Raw genomic sequence first — 23,332 nt, 5'->3', positions numbered from 1 at the left:
GGGCTTGTTGGGCCGAAGGGCCTGTTTCCCGTGCTGGGTTGTTCTTTGTTTGTTTAAAGGGCAATGGGGATAAGGATGGAGAATAGGACTTGCTGGGTAGCTCTTTTGGGCTCTGGTACAGACATGATGGGCTGAATGGCCTTCTTCTGTGCTGTAAAATTCTATGATTCTTTGAATAACTGACATTAGAACACTGACAAGGAGCCAATAACATGAACTCTCTTATTCTGTAACGAGTAGAGGAAAGTGCAGTACCACTGTAGCCAAAGAAATCAGATAAAGATTTTAAGGTTAACATTGACTGTAAGGCACATGCATAGGCTGGTTCAGTAGATCTAGCACTATTATTTGGGAGAGGACATCCTGTACAATGGATTTAGTAGTAATTTTTCCCTCTCCCACAAACACTTTCCAGAAGGCAGTTGGGCTTGATTCAACATTTGTATGTGTCCTTTGAATGCATCATTTAATAAGCATTCTTTTCAGGTCAGCCTTAACGATGAGACTGGCTGTTCCATCTTAGCATAGTTGGAGTATCACAGGCTGGGGCCACGAAATTCACTGACATCGTTCTGGAGTGCTAGAAAAGTACCTGAACCCTCTGTGAGCTGTCTGAAGCCATTATAACCAGAGCAATTCTTGAGACTCACCCGAGTTGTACACATCTGCATTCGCCCCCCGCCCCGCTCCCACAGGTTCACACTTTGGCAACCAGGAATAAGCCCTCAGTCTAGATTCACAATTCAATTGCCCTAGTTAACAACAACTAACTAAACAGAAAGCAGGGATCAAACCCGCACATTAATTCTTAACGATTTATTGTTGGGTAAGTTGTTCTGTTCAAATCTCTGGATAAAGTTTATCTACTTAATAAATCAATGCTTCAGTTACTTACTACCAAAATTGTACAAAATTATACTGCACCATCGCAAGAGGAATGCATTTAAAAATACAATAATTTTACCTTCGCATATGAGGCCAATGGATGAAGACTTTCACTCACTGCTATGAACCACTCCTCTTCCTTTGGTGTATCATTAAACAGGAATGTTTCCTTGCTCAGGTCAATTTCTTGAAAACTTTTAAAAACAAATAATCAGGACATCTTAATCAGAACATCTGGAAGTAGCTAATATGATTCAATGAAGCAAGTTTGGAGAGGAAAATATTCACATAGCTTTAACTTTCACTGGCTTATAATGAATTACTCAGTCATTATTGTGTCAGACACATTAAGGATACAGATGTATTAGGCCTGATGTCTCACAATGATGCCAAAATTGTTTGTAAAACAGCACCTACTGTGTACTGAAGCAGCATTGATACAACTGCACATGACAAAATGGCAATCTTCACTAAAAGGATTGTGGATCTTTGAATTCTCTACTGCAGAGGATGGTGGATGCTGAGTCAATTATTAAGTCAGATGAAAAAATATTTGAGTACCTAGGGAAGTAAGGGTTATTGGGTTAATGTGGGAAAGTATAGCTAAAGTAGATGATTTGGGACAATGGGGACCAAATGGGGAGAAAGCTATTGAGTTGGGCAATCAGCCATGATTGTCATAAATGGCGGAGCTGAATGGTTTCCTCCTGCTCCTACCTTCTAGGTTTCTACGATCAGCCACAATCTTATTGAATGTCGGAACACTTGAGAGGCCAAATGGCCTAATCCTAAAGCTAATGTTCTTAAAAACCGCTACTGATGAAAGTGCTAAGTTTTTGAGTTGAGCTGATTTACAGCTTTTAGTAAAAAGATATATTACATGCCTTTGTTTTTGTATTGTTTGAACACAGGTATTCTAATTATTACTGACTCATACAGCACAGAAGGCTGTTCAATCTGTGTGAGTACTTTGAAAGAACTACTCCCTGCTCTTTGCCATAACCCTATAAGCCTTTCCCTTTTTAAAAAGTATTCATCCATTTCCTTTTTGGAAATTGCTATTGAATTCTCTTCCACACCCTCTTCAGGCAGCACATTCCTTTTGCTTGCGTCACTGTGCTCAATTAGCAATGACTTTTGTGGACGTTTATTCTAAAATAATGTTTCTATTTAACATACAAAAACTAAGCAGTCTCTCTCTCAGCTTGGAATAACTGAACAATATTTGGCCCATTTTGGCAGCAGTATTTAACTTATACTAGAATATATTTTATTCTATATAGTGAATGATTCTGAATAAGGAAAACAACTATCAAGGTTTTAGTTTTTCTAAAAAAAAGATAAATTAACTTCTGTTGTCAGAGGCATACCCAATACAGTAGATATCAGGTGGTTCAGCATCATAGCTTAGCCAAGGCTTCAGATCCTCCTTGGGAGACTTGCCATTCACATTGTACGTCCCTGCAAAAATCCTACGTAAAACAAAAAACATTTCTTTAATTAAAAATAACAAAATTAAAGCCGTGCAAAAAGGCACAAACATAATTTCCTGAGTACATTTTATCAGGCAAAGTTACGCCAATAGTCTGTGGTGGAAAAAAAGTATTTGCAAATATCGTACAGTTAAAGCTTGTCATATTCAATTGGGATCTCCATTGGCAGCTCAGTATTCTAGCAATGCATGGAGCAGGCCAATATTGCAGAGTATGGATGACATCCACAGGATCGTACAACGCAGGAACATGATGCATGTCTTCATCTCATCCTTGCCACTGAGACTTGCTGTGGACAGATCGAAAAGGAGCTTCTTGCTCTCATCTTTGCCTGTCAGTAATTTAATGATTTTATCTATGTCACCCAGCAACAGTTGAAACTGATCACCATCCACTTGTAACTATCTTAAAAGATGTGTCTTTCACACTGCATCTGCACAGCTGCAACGCTTGATGCTACAACCTCAGCATCATTTACAAACGTGGCAACGAACTGTACTTGGCTGATGCCCCTTCTAGAGTTTTCTCGTGCAATGCTGTCCTGAAGCCCAAGCAAAGATTTTACATTCTGGTATGGAACTTGAAATTTTCTGGTAATGCAGTGGAGGTTTGCTATACCTTCAGTGTGGATTGTATGTCTACCATAAGCCATGAGGTGTGTCTCGCTGCTGGGATCTGATACAGCGCATGGACCTACTTCCTATAGCCATTGGGTGGATAATACATTATCCTTTGCTCCAGTATTAATCGTGACTTTAAGTCTGGCATTACTGTTAATTACGTTAAGAGTGGTGAAGTCTTCTGTCAAAATGGTGTTGTTGGAGGTTCTGCAGGTTAACTGCTTGGTTGAACTCCAATTGATTCACCTCACTGACTCTCCTAGCCCTGGAGGATTGAGCTGCTGCCATGTTGTTGAGGGCTGCTGTGGTTTGGTTCTGCAGCATTTAGCAAAATGGTTCCATTTCCCACATTTATTGCATTAATTACTACATACAAAACAAGCTGTTCTGTTTGGTGAGTGCTGGCTGCTGCAGTTGGAGCAGGGCACACCCTGTGCTACAAATATCTGTTTCCTGCCTAAAATCTCTTTTTCATTTCATATTGATAGCTGCTTATTGTAACATTAAGATTTTTCCTCACAGCAATTGCGTGCAGACTATTCACTACATATTACACAAACTATTCGGTCTTTAGTGAGGATTTCCGAACACACACTTCTTTACCAATATTTTTAGGGTGGTTGTGTAAGACTGTGTTGATTCATCTGCTTTCTGGTTCATGGAATTGAATGCATGTCTATCAAGGGTTAGATGTTTTACCAGGTGGCAAATATTCTCAAATTGTTTCAGCATTATCTCAGCGTCTTCCTTTTCCTCCTCTATCTAGAAGACAAACGACTCAAATTTTTTGATGGCCTTGGGGGATTTTATAGGTAAAATCATGTACCTTTCTCGACTGGTCTGAGTGTGCAGCACCGCAGAAGGTACATCAGTCCTTCAGGAACTTCTTGAAACTATCCACAATATTTTCTTTGAAGAGTGTGGGTCAATGCAACAAAGTCTTGTGCCACCTGCACTCCTGATACCACGTAGAATGTTGTGGGTTCCTCAAATCACCAATATCAAGGACTTCCAAAGGTATTTTATTCCTAAACTCAGCAGTTTTGTACTCTGCCCAAGATCCCAAGGATAACTCCCACGCTCCTGTCCCGTGACCCCTTATGTAGCCACGTCGTCATGTTCTTACATGACCACTCAGTCTCCATTTTACATTCAATTCAGCAGAATCTGGACCAATGTTTCTCTCGATACAACTGGTTTCAATACATGCTTAAGCAAAACTAGATATTTGCAGAATAAATATTTAAATTCAAACTAACCTATAGTTTCTGATATAAGTGTACTTCTCTTCTTGCTTCAGCAACTCTGATTTGATCAGATTGTCACGCAGGCCAAACTGTGGCATCATGAGGATTTGGGCTTTGCTTGTAGCCAGCACGTTGGCGTTGCGGACCATGTCATCTGTTATGTCAGGCTTCATTTTATCAGGCCTTGAATCACAAACAGACATTTTTACCATTTTTAGTGTCTCAGGGTATGGAATATAAACATTGAGATGAATGGTGAATCGATATAAAACTTATAAAATCACAGTTGGAATAGTGGTACCATTCTGGACTCCACACTCGGAAGAAAGGCAAGGCAACAGAAAAAGGTACAACACACACAGTCTGATCTGGGGAATTAACTATACATGCAGATATAAAGAAATTCTTGAAAAATTGGGGCTGTTTTCATTTGAAGGAGGAAATGAAGGGATGGAACAGAATTGATAGAAATATACTATTTTCATGATGGAGACATAGACTATAAAATTAAATGCAAGACATTAGAACATGGGACAGGCAAATTATCTTAACACGAGGTTGGGAGGCCATGAAATGAACAAGCATAGTTATTAAAAGTAGAAGATAGATCAATATTTAAGACTTGGGGAGATAGGTAGTTGAAGAAAAGGGAATGAATGGAAATAGAAGCTCAGCAAACCCAAGGAATTGCTTGTGTGGAAGATAAACACCAACACAGTCTGGCTGAGCCAAATGACCAGTTTCCATTTTGTAGTTCCATGTAATTACCTCCAACAACAACAATAAATCCCTTACCATCCACAAACTCATTGTTGTTGATCACATATTGACCTTGACTGATATATGGCTTAAGAATAATGACACCTTTCCCCTAATTGAAGCTTCCCTGCCTGGTTGTACATTCCATCACCCGCTCTGCTCAAACCATCATGCCGGTAACATAGCACTCATCTGCAAACTTAATGTTGGACTGTCTCTTGACTCCTTGAGCAACTTCGCCTTGCAGCATCTCATCTTGTTTCACCCTTCACAGCTCTCATTTAAAATCTTTGTTTGGTACCACAAACCCAAATATCACTAACTTTCTCTTATGCAGCAGCCTTTTGAGTGGCACTTTGTCGAATGCCTTCAGGAAATTCAGATATACCACATCCACCCTGTTTGTCCACCGCGTTCATAATGTCTTCAAAGAGTTCCAGTAAATTAGTTAAACATGACCTGCTTTTCATGAACCCGTGCTGCGTCTGCCCAATTGGACAATTTCTATGGAGATGTCTCGCTATTTCTTCCTTGATGATAGATTCAAGCATTTTCCCCACTACAGAAGTTAAGCTAACCAGCCTATAATTGTCTGCTTTTCATCTAACTCCTTCTTAAATAGCAGCATCACATGTGCTGTTTTCCAATCTGCCGGAACTACCCCAGAGTCCAGCAAATAATTACCAAGAGTACATTTGCTATTTCCCCTGCCATCTCTTTTGGTAATCTGAAATGCATTCCATCAGGGCCCGAAAACTTGTCTAACTTTTACCCCATTAGCTAGCCCAACACTACCTCTTTAGTGATAACGATAGTTTCTGGGTTCTCACCTGCCGTAGCCTTCTTGTCATCAATTTTTGGCATGTTATTTATGCTTTCCATTGGGAAGGCTGGCACAAAATACCGTTCAATGCCTCAGCCATTTCCTCATTTCCAGTTATTAAATCCCCCTTCTCATCCTCTAAAGGATCAATGTTTACTTTAGGCACCCTTTTTCATTTATATATTTGCAGAAACTTTTGCTATGTTTTTATATTCTGAGCTAGTTTACTCTCATACTCTATCTTACTTTTCTTTATAGCTTTTTTCATGGCTTTCTGTTGACCTTTAAATGTTTCCCAATCTTCTAGTTTCCCACTAACTTCTGCCACTTTAAATGCATTATCTTTCAATTTTAAACCCTTCTTTATTTCCTCAGATAGCCATGGCTGATTACCTTTTCTACAGTCCTTCCTTATCATTGGTATATACTTCTGTGGAGCACTGTGAAAAATTGCTTTGCAAGTTCTCCACTGTTCCTCAATTGTCCCACCATAAAGTTTTTGCTCCCAGTTTACCTTAGCTAACTCCGATCTCATCCCATTATAGTTTCCTTTTTTTAAGCACAAGATACTGGTACTAGATTTTACCTTCTCACCCTCCATCTGTACTTTAAATTCAACTATACTGTTGAATTCTGAGAGGATCGCTAACTACGAGATCATTAATTATTCATGGCTCATTACACCGGACCAGAACAAGGATAGCTTGCTCCCTTGTAGGTTCTATTACATATTGCTCAAGGGAATTATCTTGGATACATTCTGTGAACTCCTTCTCAAGGCTGCCTTGACCGACCTGGTTTGACCAACCAACATGTAGAATAAAATCTCCCATGATAATTGCCACACAATTTTTACATGCATTAGTTTTTTTTTGTTTATTGCCCGCCCTGGGAGGTTATTATTTGGTGGCTTATAGACTAGGCCTATCAGTGACCTTTTCTCTTTACTATTTCTAATTTACTCCCAAATGGATTCATCCTTTTTCTCCATAGAACCTAAATAATCTCTACTGCCCTGATGTCATCCTTGAACATCAGAGCTACACCACTTCCCTGATCTTCCTGTCTGTCTTTCCAAATAATCTGATACCCCTGTCATGACCACTCTGCAAGCATAAGTCTGCAATGGCAATTAAATCATACTCATTCATGATAATTTGTGCCATCAATTCATTTACCTTTCTCTCTTTCCTCTTCCAAGATGTCCCATAAAACTGATCTCTTTGACTTAAGCTTCTGGCCTTATACCTCTTTATACGCTCTTGTGAAGCATCTTGGGATGTTTTATTCAGTTAAAGACATTATATTAATGCAAGTTGTTTTTCAAAAATACATAAAGTGGACAGATAAAAGTTGGGGTAACGTTTTATGTCAGATCCTAATTTTAAGCAATTCCAGTAACTGTGGTGTGGAATGCATGCCAAGTCTATCTTGTTACTATAATAACTTGGTAACTTCCTCAGGCAGATAAGTGATAAATTAGAAGTGATGTACGAGTGAATGTGCTAACTGACAGGAAAAGCTTTCAGGAACATTGTGCAAGTAGCATTTGCACACACTTGATTCTAAACTATTTAAAAAGGTCCCGGTATGGAGTGCTTTGTTGGAGGGAAGGAGCTGCATTTATGTGCCTTTCACAATGTCTCATCGTGATTTACAGCCAATTAAATGTTTTGGAAATGTAGCATAATGTAAAGTAAAAGTCACAAGTAGGTTTACATTAACACTGCAATGAAGTTACTGTGAAATTCCCCAGTCGCCACATTCCGGCGCCCGTTCAGGTCAATGCACCTAACCAGCAGGTCTTTGGACTATCGGAGGAAGCCAGAGCACCTGGAGGAAACCCAAATAGACACAGGGAGAACGTGCAGATTCCACACAATCAGTGACCCAAGCCAGGAATTGAACACAGGTCCCTGGCACTGTGAGGCAGCAATGCTAACCATGTGCCACCATGCTGCCCTAGGGAAATACACCAGCCAATCTGTGCATAGCAAACTCCCACAAACAGTAATACAATCAAGACTAGATAATTGAATTGCAAGATGTTTGTTGAGTAATGAATATTAACCAGGTACTGCATAGTAAGTTGCTGCATAATGTTAAATTTCATGGGATCCAGGGTGAAGTAGCTAAATGGATACAAAATTGGCTTGATGACAGAAGCCGGAGGGTGGTTGTAGAGGGTTGTTTTTCAAACTGGAGGCCTGTGACCAGCAGTGTGCCTCAGGGATCAGTGCTATATCCACTGTTATTTGTCATTTATATTAATGACTTGGATGAGAATTTAGGAGGCACGGTTAGTAAGTTTACAGATGACACCAAGATTCGTGACATAATGGACAGGGAAAAAGGTTATCTCGGACTGCAGCGGGATCTTGATCAATGGGACCATTGGGCTGACAAATAGCAGATGGGAGTTTAATTTAGATAAATGCGAGGTGATGCATTTTGGTAGACTGAACCAGGGCAGGACTTAATAGTTGGGTGTTGGGGAGAGTTACAGGACAAAGATCTAGGGGTACATGTTTATAGCTCTTTCAAAGTGGAGTCACGGGTGGGCAGAGTGGTGAAGAAGGCATTCGGCATCTTGGCTTCATTGGTCAGAAAACTGAATACAGGAGTTGGGTGTCTTGTTGAAATTGCACAAGACATTGTTAAGGCCACACTTGGAATACTTGTACAGTTCTGGTCACCCTATTATAGAAAGGATGTTATTAAACTAGAAAGAGTGCAGAAAAGATTTACTAGGATGCTACCAGGATTTGATGAGTTATAAGGAGAGGCTGGATAGACTGAGACTTTTCTCTCTGGAGTGTAGAAGGCTGAGGGGTGATCTAATAGAGGTCTATAAAATAATGAGGGGCATAGATTAGCTAGATAGTCAATATCTTTTCCCAAAGGTAGGGAGTCTAAAACTAAAAGGCAGAGGTTTAAGATGAGAGAGGAAAGATACAAAAGTGTCCAGAAGGACAACTTTTTCACACAGAGGGTGGTGAGCGTCTGGAACAAGCTACCAGAGGTAGTAGTAGAGGCAGGTACAATTTTGTTTTTTAAAAAGCATTTGGACAGTTACACGGATAAGATGGGTATAGAGAGATACGGACCAAATGCGGGCAATTGGGACTAGCTTCAGGGTTTAAAAAAAAAGGGTGGCATGGTCAAGTTGGGCCGAAGGACCTGTTTCTAAACTGTAATCCTCTATAACTCTATGACCAGGAGAAGAATCGTTTGGTTTCTGAAGCCTCCTCCTTCCACACAATGTGAATAATCTACCAAATTATAGGATCTGCTGTTTGTCACAGATGAGAACAATGCATACGTTCTGCTTTGCTCAATGTAAATCATGTAACAACACTGGGATATTCAGCCATTCCTACACTTCAGTTACTCAATAGCTGAATGAGTTCCTGTGCTGAAATCCAAGAAATAATAGATGAAAGCACTCATAACAGATTTGTAACCATCCCAGTTTTCTTTAAGTATTCTTTTTAAAGCAGAACACACAACTGGAGTGAAAAGATAGCTGTTGTCTTCATTATGAAAAGCAAGGAGATATTATCAGGCCTTTTTTTTGTGACCTGTGGAATTAAAATGGATCACATCAATATCGTTGGTACACAACTTATGACAAACCAGTCATTTGAATAATGCATGTTCAATGTTTGTGACAGCCTTACACATAGAACCTGAAGACAAAGGTACATGAAGTCAGCGCTGCTATACAAACTTCCAGTAAAATAACATTAAAAGACACTTTTACCTGAATTTCCAGAAATTGCCAAGTCTTCCACAAGAAATGTCTGCTGATTTAATGTTCCCTTAAAAAATATTTGGCTCTCTCTCTCTCTGAAGGTTGAGTTGCTAAGCATACTTCCTACCATGGTGCTTAACTAATTCCATTGTGGGAAGCCCCACTTTGTCTGAGGTACTTCTATCAGCACTGCACTGTGGATTAGGTTACACCGCCCTACAGAACTGCAATCAACACAGTGGGTTTAGCTTCAGGAGAACTGCAATATCACTGTTGTTGAACGTTGATTTTCAACTATTACAACATTCAACACTTGGCTGGATGACACCTTACTGCTGTCACCACTCTGTCAATTTTTATGAAAAAGAAACAACAGGAAGAAAATGAGACTGAATGAAAAGAAAATGAGCACACAAAATGTGTCAATTAAATATGCCAGACCAGTATTGCAAAACAGCCTAAAATTAAAGCTCCAAGAGAAAGCAGCATAAATATCTTCACCAACTACATTCAAGGCCCTTGCTTGTTTCTCACACACCTCATAGCAGAAGGATGTGCAGAGCAACTGGCAGAGGACTCAGAGCATGATTCCATGACAAGGGGATACCTATGAAGAGTGGAAATGTGCTGTTAGAAAAGTGCGACGTGCTAGATACAACAGGCTTCACTTTACAAGATGCAGCATTGGTCTACAATGCTTAAAAGAATTGCATTAAATCAATTACTTAATTTATTGTTTAATGAAAGCACCAACCAACTTAACTACAATTAAAACATATTTAGCATTGACGTGCTAACATACAAGCACTAATTTCTATGTTTAGATATTCAAAAAGAGCGAAAAGTGAAATTCAATTGGGGAAGATTATTCAATTATTTAGTTCACATTGATAAAACCCTGAGCATAATGAATGTTCGCTAATTTTATAACGATAAAGTACAGGATCGCATATCTTACTTTTCTGGAGTTGACTCAACATTGCCATCTTCATATGTGTGACTGTCCCTCTTTTCACCATCATGTTGGACCGCTAGCAGATCAGAATCGCCTAGAATCAAACAAAAATGTACAGTCACTTAAAAGAAAGCATCAATATCACAGACAAAAGGAAGACTGAAGGTTCAATTCCCTAGTCCATGTTGAATTAACCAATGTTCAGCCAATCGACTGTGATTGGGTCCCATGTCCCTCTGGGTCAGACCAGTTGAGAAGTCAACAATGAGTTACTCTGCCAGTCAATACTAATGAGTGTTGAAATGCAGAGGTTTGGATGTCAATTGAGACAGGATCACATTCAGGAGTGGCACTTCCCAAAGGCTGACCAAACTTGCTGATAGCCACTTTTAATATGTATACCTGAAGAACAGTCTCTTGGCACACACTGCAGTTTTTCTGGTAGCAATGGATCCTGACATCAGTCATGATCTCAGGAATTGGGGAGAGAAAAGTTGGAGAAGCTAACAAGCCCAATTTCTGAAACATAATGGAGAAATACTTCTCCAGATTCAGGGTGTGGATATGGATAACTCTGTGGATAAGGGCAAGAGACATGAGGGGAAGAAACCTTACCATCAGCATCTGCTATTAATCGCTACATTGATATAAGAGAGGATACCAAGAACATTTCATTCCAATAATATTTGCATTGACAGTAAAAGTACAGCTGTGGTGGGTGTAGTCAAATAAGGGAAGCATGTACAAAACAGGTATCAGAGATTACTTCAATTCACCAGAAATAGATTGGAAAATCTACAAAGGGTGTCGCAGAAATGGGGGAAAAAAACTGCCTGCAATACATGGAACAATTAGCTGAGAAATTCAAGCAAAGAATGTGCCATTGGACCTGATATTCGGGATTGTGGAAGACATGATAAGAAAGCCTGTTCTTATCCAGCATTCACACAGATGGGCACTCACATTGTTCAAAGAATAGTCATCAGGAATGGGAAACATGGTCACTGGATACCTTCCCTAGCGTACTGATAGCTACAGTGAAAAAGAGAGTAGAAATCCCAGAGGGAGCTCTGAAATGAAATTTAATTAGTCTGGAAATTTATGACCTGACATCAAGAAAAACAAATCAATGATGTTGGATTGTCACAGAAATTGATCAGATTCGTTCAAACCCTTCAGGGAAGGGAACCTTCCATAGAAAAGAAAAAGCCACAAAAATATTGTGCTGTTTCACTGGAAGCCATTTCACACAAAACCAATTCAACCACTGCCGTGTTTTTTTTTAGAAAAGCACAAAATTAAACCAAGCAACTCAGGTTAAAGATCAACTTTGAAATAAACAAATTCTTAAGCAGCTCAGTACTTACTGGGAGCAGCAATGGCAGCAATGGCGGTGATGGCAGCAGCAGCAGCAGTGGCAGCAACACCAGCAGAAAAATACGTGCAAAGTATTGTTGAGTGAATAGATGGTGCACAGGCAGGGCTAGACAGCAGTAGGAAAGCACTATTAGTAAAGGACCCAGAGTGAACCACCTATATAGGTGCAAAGCTATTTCTACGCAAAATGAGAGCAAGCAAGAAAAGCAAAAGCTCAAGTATAACTTGTATGTTTACAGAGTGCACTACTGCTAAAAAACTTAAAACAACAGATGTCAATGGATTGGTCCAAGCTTGGGTGCAGCAAGAGCAAAATTTAATTACATCTGAGTTTCAGAGTTGCATAGTAATTAGCAATAAATTTATATTAAAAAACTGAGAAAGTAAAACCTTGTCAAATGTGCTGATATTAAGAGAGAGAAAGGTTAACAGCTTAGTGGTGGGATATTGATCGGTTATGCAATTGGGTAAAGAAATGTCAAATCAAATCTAATATTAAGTATCATGAAGTGACGCACATTGATCTAAAAATAAAACTGGGTCATAAGAATACAATGAATGGAGGTAAATTGGTACAGGGATCAAAACTTTTTTTTTTAAATGCCATGAATTGCATTGGGAGTGCTACGTTCAGCTCTGGTCACCACACCAAGATAGGGCTCGTGGTGAACATTTACAGATCTTACGGCCAGCAGCACCCTAACAAGTACAAACTTACAAACTGTTGTTGGCCCTTGAACTGAAGCAAGAATGTGAAATTAGCCAAATGACTTGTGCTGCTATAAATAAGCACAATTTCCTCCAGCCCTGCATATGGAAAATTTGCTGCATGAGTATAACTGAATCATAAAGACCTGTGAGTTTACAAAAAAAACTGAACGTTTAACCTTGTATACCCACTTCCTGTACCAAAAGCATTGTTGTAATTCTTAACTTTCCCTTTACATATCCTTCCAATCCACAACCATTTCAGAGCTACTATGTTATTACTCATTATGCTGGCTGGGGTGGGCACAATGAGAAGTTTCACAACACCAGGGTAAAGTCCAACAGGTTTATTTGGGATCATGAGCTTTCAGATAACTGCTCCTTCATCAGGTAAGCAAAGGTGAAACTTCTTACTGTACGTTATTATTCATCACTTTATTATTCACCCACATCAGTCTCTTGAGAGACTTCAGTGTAAACACAAACTGAATTTTAAAAAAATTCCGCAACTCAAATTATAGCCCATGGGTAGGCATAACTAGAAAAGCACAAGAATTATCCAACTCAACATTCAGAATACTTACAGTGGCCTTCCATCTTAGGAGATGATCATTATGAAACAATGTGTTCTTGCTTCATAATCAGAAGTACCTCAGAAATATGTTGAATGCAAACAACGCTGCTCGCCCACTCCCACAGGACGGAGTAAACACCAAGGTTAAAAAAACAAGTTCCTGCACATTCAGAACCTAGATAACAAACAAAGCAGCCTATGGGCTTGTACTAATTCATTCTCATCCCAGCAGCATTGGGCTCAGCTGCACCAGACCTGCAGAGTTCAAACTCAATCCAAGCATTTCTTGAAGGGAAACAGCTGTATACCAGGTCACTGTTGCCCTTTGCACTCTTGCTGTTTTAGAACAGGTTTTATTTGATCACCCCAATCTGCTCAAGATTGCACGTCACACCTGAAGAAAGGATGTGGAGCAGACACCAACCCAATGTAGTTAATGGAGTCTAAATCAATACCTTTAAAAACAGGATCGTGTGATGGTTAAAGATAGCATTTGACCATCTGTTTCAGAAATTATCAGGCATATGAACATACGGCACATGTATACCAAGGAAAGCCATCACTGTGGGATGGATAATAGATGCAATCTGAAAGATAGCCCAGGACTTGTTGAAATGTATCCCAGGGCACTGTGAGAGGTTGGGAAGGCTGGGGAGGAAATTGCAGGTCCCCTAGCAGAAATATTTGAATGATCAACAGTCACAGGTGAGGTGCCTAATGTTCTGCCTTTGTTTAAAGGGCTGCAAGGAAAAGCTTGCAAGCTACTGATCGGTGAGCCTAATGTCTGTAGTGGGTAAGTTGTGAGAAAGTATTCTGAGAAACAGGATCTGCAAGCATTTAGAAGGCAAGGACTGATCAGGAATGGTCAGCATAGCTTTGTGAGTGGAAAGTCAGGTCTCACAAATTTGATTGAGTTTGTTGAAGGGGTAACCAAGAAAGTAGATGAGGGCAGTGCAGTTGATGTTGTCTACGTAGACTTTAGCAAGGCCTTTGCTAAGATACCGCATGGTAGGTTGTTGCGTAAGGTTAAATCGCACAGGATCCAGGGTCAGGTAGCTAATTAGATACAAAACTGCATTGATAACAGAATGTGGGGAAGCTGGCATTGGACTGGGGTAACTACAGTAAGAAGTCTCATACAACAGGTTAAAGTCCAACAGGTTTATTTGGTAGCACAAGCTACTAGCTTTCGGAGCGCTGCTCCTTCATCAGGTGAGTGTGAGTTACAAAGAACAAAGAACAACCCAGCACGGGAAACAGGCCCTTCGGCCCAACGAGCCCGTGCCGCCGCATCACCCTACACCTATTCTACCCTGCACGTCTACGAATGGAACCCCTAACTTAGCCAGATTCAGGGGAGAATAGTGTCAATTTGAGTTCTATTCACAAACAGGGCATATAAAGACACAAACCGCAAACTCGATTTACAAAATAACGGTTGGAATGCGAGTCTTTACAGGTGATCAAGTCTTGAAGGTACAGACAATGCGAGTGGAGAGAGGGTTAAATATAGGTTAAAGAGGTGTGTATTGTCTCCAGCTGGGACAGTTAGTGAGATTCTGCAAGCCCAGGCAAGTCGTGGGGGTTACAGATGGTGTGACATGCACTCACGATCCAGGTTGAGGCCATCCTCATGTGTGCAGAACTTGGCTATCAGCGTCTGCTCAACAACTCTGCGCTGTCGTGTGTCGTGAGGCTTTCACGACAGCTTGTGGCTTGTGCTACCAAATAAACTTGTTGGATTTTAACTTGGTGTTGTGAGACCTTACAGTGTTACAAACAGATATTCTTCCAGATTCAAATGCAAATAATTAACATGTATCAATCAGAGATGTATATTTGTATAGAAGTTATCTATATCCACTCATTATCAACAATTGGGATTGAAAAATGTATAATAGAGGTATTGTTGTCCAACTATTACCTAATGTCTACCTAATTATATCACCAATCACATATTTCTTTCTTTATTACCTTCCACCCTTCAGACATGAGATTGATAGCTATGTGTCTGATCAATGGTAGATCAATCTTCCATGTCCATTGTTCCTTGTTCTAACAGATACTGACAAGCTGCAGTTACACATGATTCAATGGAGGTGTTAATAAGCAAGACATGTGGTTTTCTCATAGTTTTCCTGTGTGACTGAGTCTAGTAGTGCAGCTTTACATCATTTTTAAACTTGTGAGATTATTAACTCTTTCAAATTGTAAAAATTGTATTCATTTTGTTGTCATTCGCAAATTTCTTTTTATGCTCCTTTTTTGTAGCTGTTATTATCTGTTTTGCCACCATGTATTATAGAATCCCTACAGTGCAGAAGGAGGCCATTCAGCCCATCTAGTCTGCAAGTCCACCCCCCTCCCCACCTGCAGACCCTATCCCAGTAACCCCATGCATTTACCCTAGCTAGCCCCCCCGACACTAAGGGGCAATTTAGCACGGCCAATCCACCCACCCGCACATCTTTGGACTGTGAGAAGAAACCCATGCAGACATAGGGAGAATGTGCAAACTCTGCAAAGACAGTGATCGAAGCCAGGAATCGAATCCAGGACCTGGTGCTGAGAGGCAGCAGTGCTAACCACTGTGCCACCGTGCTGGCCAAATCTTTCCCATTCGCCAGAATCTGTGCAATATTTAACATTTTTTGTCTACTTTTTCTTCTAGTTTTATGTTGTCTCTTGCCTCTTAAGTTGCCCATGGCTGTATTTTTCTGGAAAGTAGAGCTCCTGTCCCTTAGTGATGTAAACTGGTTCTGTATCACATTCAGTTCTTTTTTGAAAATGTTCTCTCAATCTTCTATTACTTTACTCATTAATAGATATGTCCAGTTTACTGTATACACTCTGGGTGAAATATTCTATCTCTGTGTCCACTTAGGACAGCAGGTGTGCTCCTGATACTGAGCACACGCAAGCAGAGGGACCAAAGTTGGGGACAGCTAGCAGTTTCACTGGGAGAGGTGGGTGCGATTCATGCAGGGAGAATGCGGGGGTGTCTCAAAATGGAAGGATTAATAATGTTCTTAAAAATCAAGAGGAATGAAACCGATAGGGCCAAATTGGAACAGGGTGGAAACCCCTTTGCAGGAATAGTTTGGGCTGTGAGTGTGACCTTTCCCTCCCTGCAGCCCCATCAATGGGGAATTGCATGAAGGCTCTGGCTCTGATTATCATCTGGCCTGTCTCTGATGGGTTGCTTCCATAGAGCTGCTGGGTTCAAGGTTATTCACTGGGAATCCATTCTGATGCCTGAAAGATCCCAGCAAAGTTTTCAGCTGTCATTTTTTCGCCATATCCAGCAAAAATGTCAAGGCGGGAAATATGAGCTTGCCAACCCGACATCTAATCTCTAAATTTGTCTCCAAATCCACCTTCAAACCTGCCTCGTCAGCCATGGAAGACTTCTGCCCTTTGTCTCATCTCACTGAAGTCAGCTTTATCTAAATTTACAATTTTAGTAGCTGGTTTGCATTTCTCTCCTTTAAACACCTTGTTGAACTTGACCATATTATGATTGCTTGGAGATATTTGTCCACACACTGCTCGGTTTTCCACAATTTATGGCATGCCCCTTTTGTTGGCTCTTGGACATATTGCTGTAGACAGCTATACTGAACACACAAGAAATTCACTACTTATTTGACATTAGGTGACACAGTGATTAGCACTGCTGCCTCACAGCACCAGTGTGATTCCCAGCTTGGGTATCCGTATGTGCAGAGTCTGTGCTTTCCCCCCATGATTGTGTGGGTTCCCTATGGGTGCTCCGGTTTCCTCCCACAGTCCGAAAGACGTGCTGATTAGGCACATTGGCTGTGCTAAGTTTTGCCTCAGTGTACTGAGTGTGGCGACATGGGGATTTTCACAGTAATTTCATTACAGTGTTATATCAGCTTAGTTGTGACATTAATAAGTAAACTTTAAAAAAATAAACATGCTAATCTGTTTGTTCCAAAAATTTATATTGCCCATTAAAATAACTTTGCCTTTAATACATAGTTGGTCTAATTTCTATAATTATTCTGTCATTACACAGGTACCAAGGGTGCTATACACAATTTCCACTACAATCTTAATTCTTTTTCTATTTCTTGATTCTAATCATAACATCTCCACTGCCTGTTTAACTCTTTTCATTTCCTCTTTCTTATCATTTCAGTGATTCATCTTTAGTCATTAAGTTTACTTATTTCCCTCTGCTATTTTCACTTTCTTTCCTGGAGACCTTAGAACTGGGGACTAACTACATTAGGTTGTGAGCAAATTTTTGTAATGGTAACTATGTTAGATGCTGCAAGCAGAATTAGTGGCTATAACTCATTCAATTTGTTCTCATCTCCAATTGTTGGCACAAAAGCGTACTTGGATCAAACACCCCTGTCTGTATTTCTCCTCTAATTTTTGCTCAATGTATGATTTCTCTCTCTGGTTCAGTTACTTTGAATCCTTTTAGTTTTCCCCTTGGCTGCAGTACCCAACGCACAATTGCTAATCTATTCTCTTCCTTTTTTGTTTTCAAACTATTAAATATATTATCCTTTTACCCAAGCCCTCCCTCCAACTTACCTTTTCAAGTTCTTGTGACTGCCCCACTCATCCATTTAGACTCTAGTCCCAGACTGGTCCAAGTGAAATCTATCCCAATGGTACTGTTCCTTTCTGTCCCAATATTGGTACCAGTTTCCCATGAAATGGGACCTCTTTCTCCCCACAGCATTCTTTAGCCATGTGTCCAACTCCTTGCTTACCCCGACAGCCATCTATCATGAATAACAATCCTGGTATTATAATCCTTTAAGTCACTTCAAATTAACCCCTCCAATGGAACGGCCATCTCTAAACATCTATTCTATTATTAAACAATTCAATATATTAACTAGACAATTGTGGATATAGCTTGTCAAAAGCCATTACATTAAATGCAATTACTAATCAATAAGGTAGTGTGCATACGCTTTCAGCTCAATAGCACAATGTGTTTTCTCTAAACATTTTGAGCAAAGTCTGGGAAAAGATAAGTGTGGGACAGACAGACTGCTTCTTCCCAGGGAGAGATAAGCATGCTGCTGCAGACTGTCCTTGGAGGGGACAATACTACACAGAAACAAAATATTTCATCTGGGACAAGACCATGGTTATGTGACTACTTGTTTGTCAGAAAGTCCAAGGGGGTGTTTCTCAAGGGAGCAAACAGAAAGAGGTTAAAGATTTACAATTTCAGTATCACCTTACCCTGTATGTCCCACTGTTGTTTGTCTTCTATTAGCTCCTTCTAATCTGCTGCTCATAAAGCATTATTTTCTAATGTATAAATGAGCCCATAATTCAGTGTGGAAAAATAGTGTAACTGAGGCACACTAGCTTAGAGCAACCACTGACACCAGAATATAATTCTAACTCCAGCACAACTCAGATGAGCCACATTTCAGCTTCTCAGTATTAAATTACTGCTGTGCTGTAACAAAGTCCTGAGCATTTCAAAGTACTCAACCACAGAATCCCTACGGTGCAGAAAAAAGACCATTCAGCCCATTGAGTCTACACTGCCTCTCAGACAGAGCATTCCACTCAGTTCCTCCCCTGTAACCATGAGCATTTACTATGGCTAACCCATATAACCTACACATCGTCAGACACTATGGAGTAATTTACAATGGTCAATCCACCTAACCTGCACATCTTGGGACTGTGGGAGGAAACCGGAGCACCTGGAAGAAATCCACGGAGACACAGGAGAACTTGCGAACTCTACACAGTCACCCAAGCCGGGAATCGAAAACGGATCCTTGACGCTCTGAGACAGCTGTGTTGACCACTCTGCCGCTTGTTACTGTTACCAGTCAACTGGTTCATAACAGCACAAGAAATAAGTGTAGAGCGTATGGTTCCTTAAGTCCGCATCACGAATCAATCCAATCTGTGCCTCCGGGCTCGTGCTGGGTCCACTGTTATTTGTTATTTACATTAGTGATTTGGAAAAGAATTTACAGGGCATCGTTAGTAATTTTGCAGATGACACCAAGTTAGTGGACAGTGAAAACGGTTATCTAGATTTACAACAGGATCTTGATCAACTGGGCCAATGAATGGCAGATGGAGTTTAATTTAGATAAATGTGAGGTGATGCGTTTTGCTAGATTGAAGCAGAATAGGACCTACTCAGTTAATGGTAGGGCATTGTTGAGAATTATAGAATGAAGAGATGCAGGAGTACAGGTTCATAGCTCTTTGAAAGTGGAGTCACAGGTGGACAGAGAGATGAAGAAGACATGTGGTATGCTTGATTTCATGGTCAGAACACTGAATGCAGGAGTTGAGTTGCACAAGACATTGGTAAGGCCACATTTGGAATACTGCACACAGTTCTGGTCACCCTATTATAGAAAGGACATTATTAAACTAGGAAGAGTGCAGAAAAGATTTACTTGGATGCTACCAGGACTTGATGGTTTGAGTTATAAGGAGAGGCTGGATAGACTGGGACTTTTTCCCTGGAGCGTAGGAGGCTTAGGGGTGATCTTACAAAACAATGAGGGGCATAGATAAGGTAGATAGTCAACATCTTTTCCCAAAGGTAGGGCAGACTAAAACTAGAGGGCGTATGTTTAACATGAGAGGGGAGAGATTCAGGTGGGTATAATTTTGTCTTTTAAAAAGATTTAGACAGTTACATGTGTAAGATTGGGATACAGAGATATAAGCCAAATGGGACTAGCTTAGTAGTAAAAACTGGGTGGCATGGACAAGTTGGGCTGAAAAGCCTGTTTCCATGCTGTAAACCTTTATGACTGTAATCATGATTGATCTTCTTCCTCAACTCTACTTTCCCATCCACTCCCCATATCACTTTATTTCCCAGATATCAAAGATGTGTCTATCTCTGCCTTAAATATATTCAATGATGGAACAACCACAACCTCTGAGGTAGAAAATTTCAATGACTCACAGCCCTCCAAATGGAAAAAGATCTCCTCACCTCAGTCCCAAAATAATCACCCTCTAAAGCCTAAGCTTGAACCTCTATGTTCTAGATTCGCCAGCAAGTGCACAATAAACTTTCAGTGTCTATCCTGTCAAACCCCTTCAGAATTTTGTATATTTCAGTGAGATCACATGTAAACTCCTGAGAACATTGGCCCAATTTATTCAAGCCTCCCATTTCAGATAAACTATTAAACATTTGTGGCAACTCTTCCAAGGCAATTATATCCTTCCTTAGGCATGAGTCAGGAGGGAGATGAGTGCTCTCCACTTGTCTGGATGAGTGCAGCTCCAACAACAATCCAGGTTCTCACTCACATGCCTTCACCCACAGAGAGAGTGAGTGTGAATACGTGGTGTTGTGGGAAGAGACTGAGTGAGAACACAGTTGGATAATGAGCCAAACACACTCACTCTCTCTTCCTCGCTCACACACACATGCTTGCCAATCCCAGGTGGTTTGGTGACTGATTTGGTTGGAAGACATTCAGCACATGAGACATTTGCTTCCTGCCCTATCTACCACCGGCCCAGGTCCCATTCTTGCTGCAAACGCTGCCTCCCATTCTGATTCATGCAGAGGGCCTTGTTTCCCGCCGTTGGCAACTTCACTCCCCAGAAGTCTCTCTCAGTCTCTCTACCCGACAGCCAGACATCCCCCATCCCTGTGCCACACCTTGTTTGACAGGTAGTCTCTCTCTCTCTCTCTCTCTCTGCCAACACCCCCCCTCCCCCTGACCTCCCATCACCACCTCAACCAGGCGGTCTCGCTCTCTCCCCTGCTCTGCAGTCTCTCTCGCTCCCTCCTCCCCTCTTCTCCTTCTCCCCACCTCACTGCCCACCCCCAGCCACTCGTCAGTCAATCTCTCTCCCTCTCTTTCTCCCTGCCTATTGATTGCTTGGCTACTGTTTTTCTGAATGGAGTAAATAGTCCAACAGATTTTCCTTTCCACATGAAGATGAAATATACAAAAGTAGAACCACACGCACTAAAAGCCAGAAGTTTCTTTTTGAATACCAACAGAAAGAATAAAATCTTTCAGGAAATGAGCTCAGATGCTGCAGCACAAGGCAACCACAGAAACAAAACAGGCAAAGAGAACTAAGCAAGCTATGCCACATTTAGCAAAGCTACAAGAAGTTATGATCAGCCTTTAAGAAAATAATCTTAAGTAATTTTGGGGCATTGTCAGTATGTATGACGCACCAATTTCTAACAATCTGGCAGACTACTGAGAAGTGCATACAGATGCATTTGGAGCTTAGGCACAATGTGGCAACATTAGTTTCACATGCGAGTGCTTGATCCAGATCCAAGATTCAAAAATGTGCTATCCCAACACTTTAATTAGCACGAGTCAATATTGCAAATGAATGATCCCAATCGTTTGGAATTGATTTGCAAACAGGGACGTTGGTAACACAATCTTATTAAAATCACAACACCAGGTTAAAGTCCAACAGGTTTATTTGGTACAGCAAGCATTTGGAGTGCTGCGAGACTTCTTCCTTTGCCCACCTCAGTCTATCACCAGTATCTCGACATCATCGTTAAAATCATACAAGTAGATGGCAAAAAAAACGAAACTTCACAGGTCTCAGCTACCTAAGCAAATTGATTCTCTGGCTTTTGCAGACTTTCAGATTGACAGTAGCCTTACTACAAGTCGTGGAAAATGAATTGCTTTATACAATACAACATGAGGTGTGTTGCAGTTAATCTTCCCAACCATAAAATGAAACTCAATAAAGAAGCCTGGAGCAAAGGTTTGGCTGTCTACACATGTGCAATTAAGAATCCTGTGGTATCGTCCTACTGGTCTTAGTCTGGTCATGGCAGAGAACAGTTTGCATTCAATTATCACCCAACTTAAGCTGCGTGCAGCTGCAAGTTAGCACTACCATCATCTGGTTACACAAACTCCAATTCCAGCTGGGATATTACAAATGCTTTGAGCGAAGACTAAAGGAACTGCCGTGGTTTTTAAAGCGTCTAGGAATTTCAAAAGATATCATGAACACTTGTTAAGCATTGTCTGACACCAGTACTGTAGTCATATTCTAAGCCTAAAGTGTGCAAAGTAACCTCCCCGACAGTTCCGTACGGTAAGGGTGAATAGTTTGCACAAATGTGCTTCGTATACACACCCAGACTTAGATAGGCTAAGGAGATCTGGAAAAACATCACATGAAAACATCCCAGCAAGCTTACAGGATATTCCAATACTATCAATCATTTAATACAGATTCATACATAGATGGCGAGAGTAGTTTTAGACCTGTGCAGGACTCTCCCTCTCCTGCCAATGATCGTAGTCCTACATGGCAATTTTTTCCTTGGTTCTTGCTTTGAAATTAGATTTTGGGACTGACTTCCTCCCTCTCAGCACTGGGACACTGGGAAGGCAGAGTGCACTTGTCCAGCCCTGTGTTTCTGGATTCAGGTCACATACATAAAGCAGATTTGATTTATTATTGTCACATTTATTAGTATATAGGGAAAAGTATTACTTCTTGCGCGCCTTACGGACAGATTCTCCCCCCACCCCAGTACTGACCCACCTCTGGCAGGGCTGACTCCCCATCTTGGGGACAAATTAAGGGAGATTTGCCTAACTTCTGCTTTATTTGCTATGTATCCCAAGGCAACTGCTGGAGGCAAAGGACCAAAAGGCCACTTCTTCTGCCATCCCTCAAAACGGCCATCCTATTGGAACTGTGGGAGGAAAATGAAGCTAAGGACTAGGAACAAGAACATTAACTCCCATCTCATTGCCAAGGATGGCAATTGGTGCTTGTTCCTGACATTTGCTGCTTGCCTGAAATCTTGGAGTAATATAATGAGGAGGAGCAACAGACACAGATGCTGAAATTTTACCAGCTTGCAGAATGGAATTCTCCCTTGGCTTCAGGCTCTTACAAGCCTTGGGCAAGTGAGGCAATAAAATTCCGGCAAGAGTCTAATTTGCTGTAATTTCAGTTTGAGAAACGTACTGCCAAAGTCCCAACTGAATTTTCATTATGTATCCAATTTTATGTCCCTTTAATCCGCAATATGGGCAAACTAGAAGTAATGGCCATTTTGTTGGCTGTGTGGAATAAAGCAAAGAACTAAACCCACGTGGTCACTGAGCTCTCTGGGTTGGGGGA

At 40.8% G+C, this 23,332-nt stretch overlaps 1 protein-coding gene across 5 annotated transcripts in view; it reads right to left on the bottom strand.

Moving 5' to 3' along the window:
• Positions 1–23,332, bottom strand: part of inpp5b (inositol polyphosphate-5-phosphatase B) — a 129,145-nt gene that overhangs the window by 52,848 nt on the left and 52,965 nt on the right. For 3 of the 5 annotated variants that reach the window (XM_080211163.1, XM_080211165.1, XM_080211166.1), the window contains 5 exons: positions 10,540–10,630; positions 10,120–10,188; positions 4,258–4,428; positions 2,256–2,357; positions 965–1,079 (listed from right to left, as the gene is read on the bottom strand). In XM_080211163.1, coding sequence (XP_080067289.1) covers positions 965–1,079; positions 2,256–2,357; positions 4,258–4,428; positions 10,120–10,188; positions 10,540–10,630 — 548 coding nt within the window. Of the gene's footprint in view, positions 1–964; positions 1,080–2,255; positions 2,358–4,257; positions 4,429–10,119; positions 10,189–10,539; positions 10,631–11,903; positions 11,987–23,332 lie in introns of those variants that run through there. The other 2 variants (XM_080211167.1, XM_080211164.1) reach the window with 2 other exon arrangements.

This window comes from Carcharhinus amblyrhynchos, chromosome 24 (assembly GCF_965287045.1).
Source record: "Carcharhinus amblyrhynchos chromosome 24, sCarAmb.v2.hapA, whole genome shotgun sequence".
Classification (NCBI taxonomy): Eukaryota; Metazoa; Chordata; class Chondrichthyes; order Carcharhiniformes; family Carcharhinidae; genus Carcharhinus; species Carcharhinus amblyrhynchos.
This window is presented reverse-complemented; position numbering and strand designations above follow the sequence as displayed.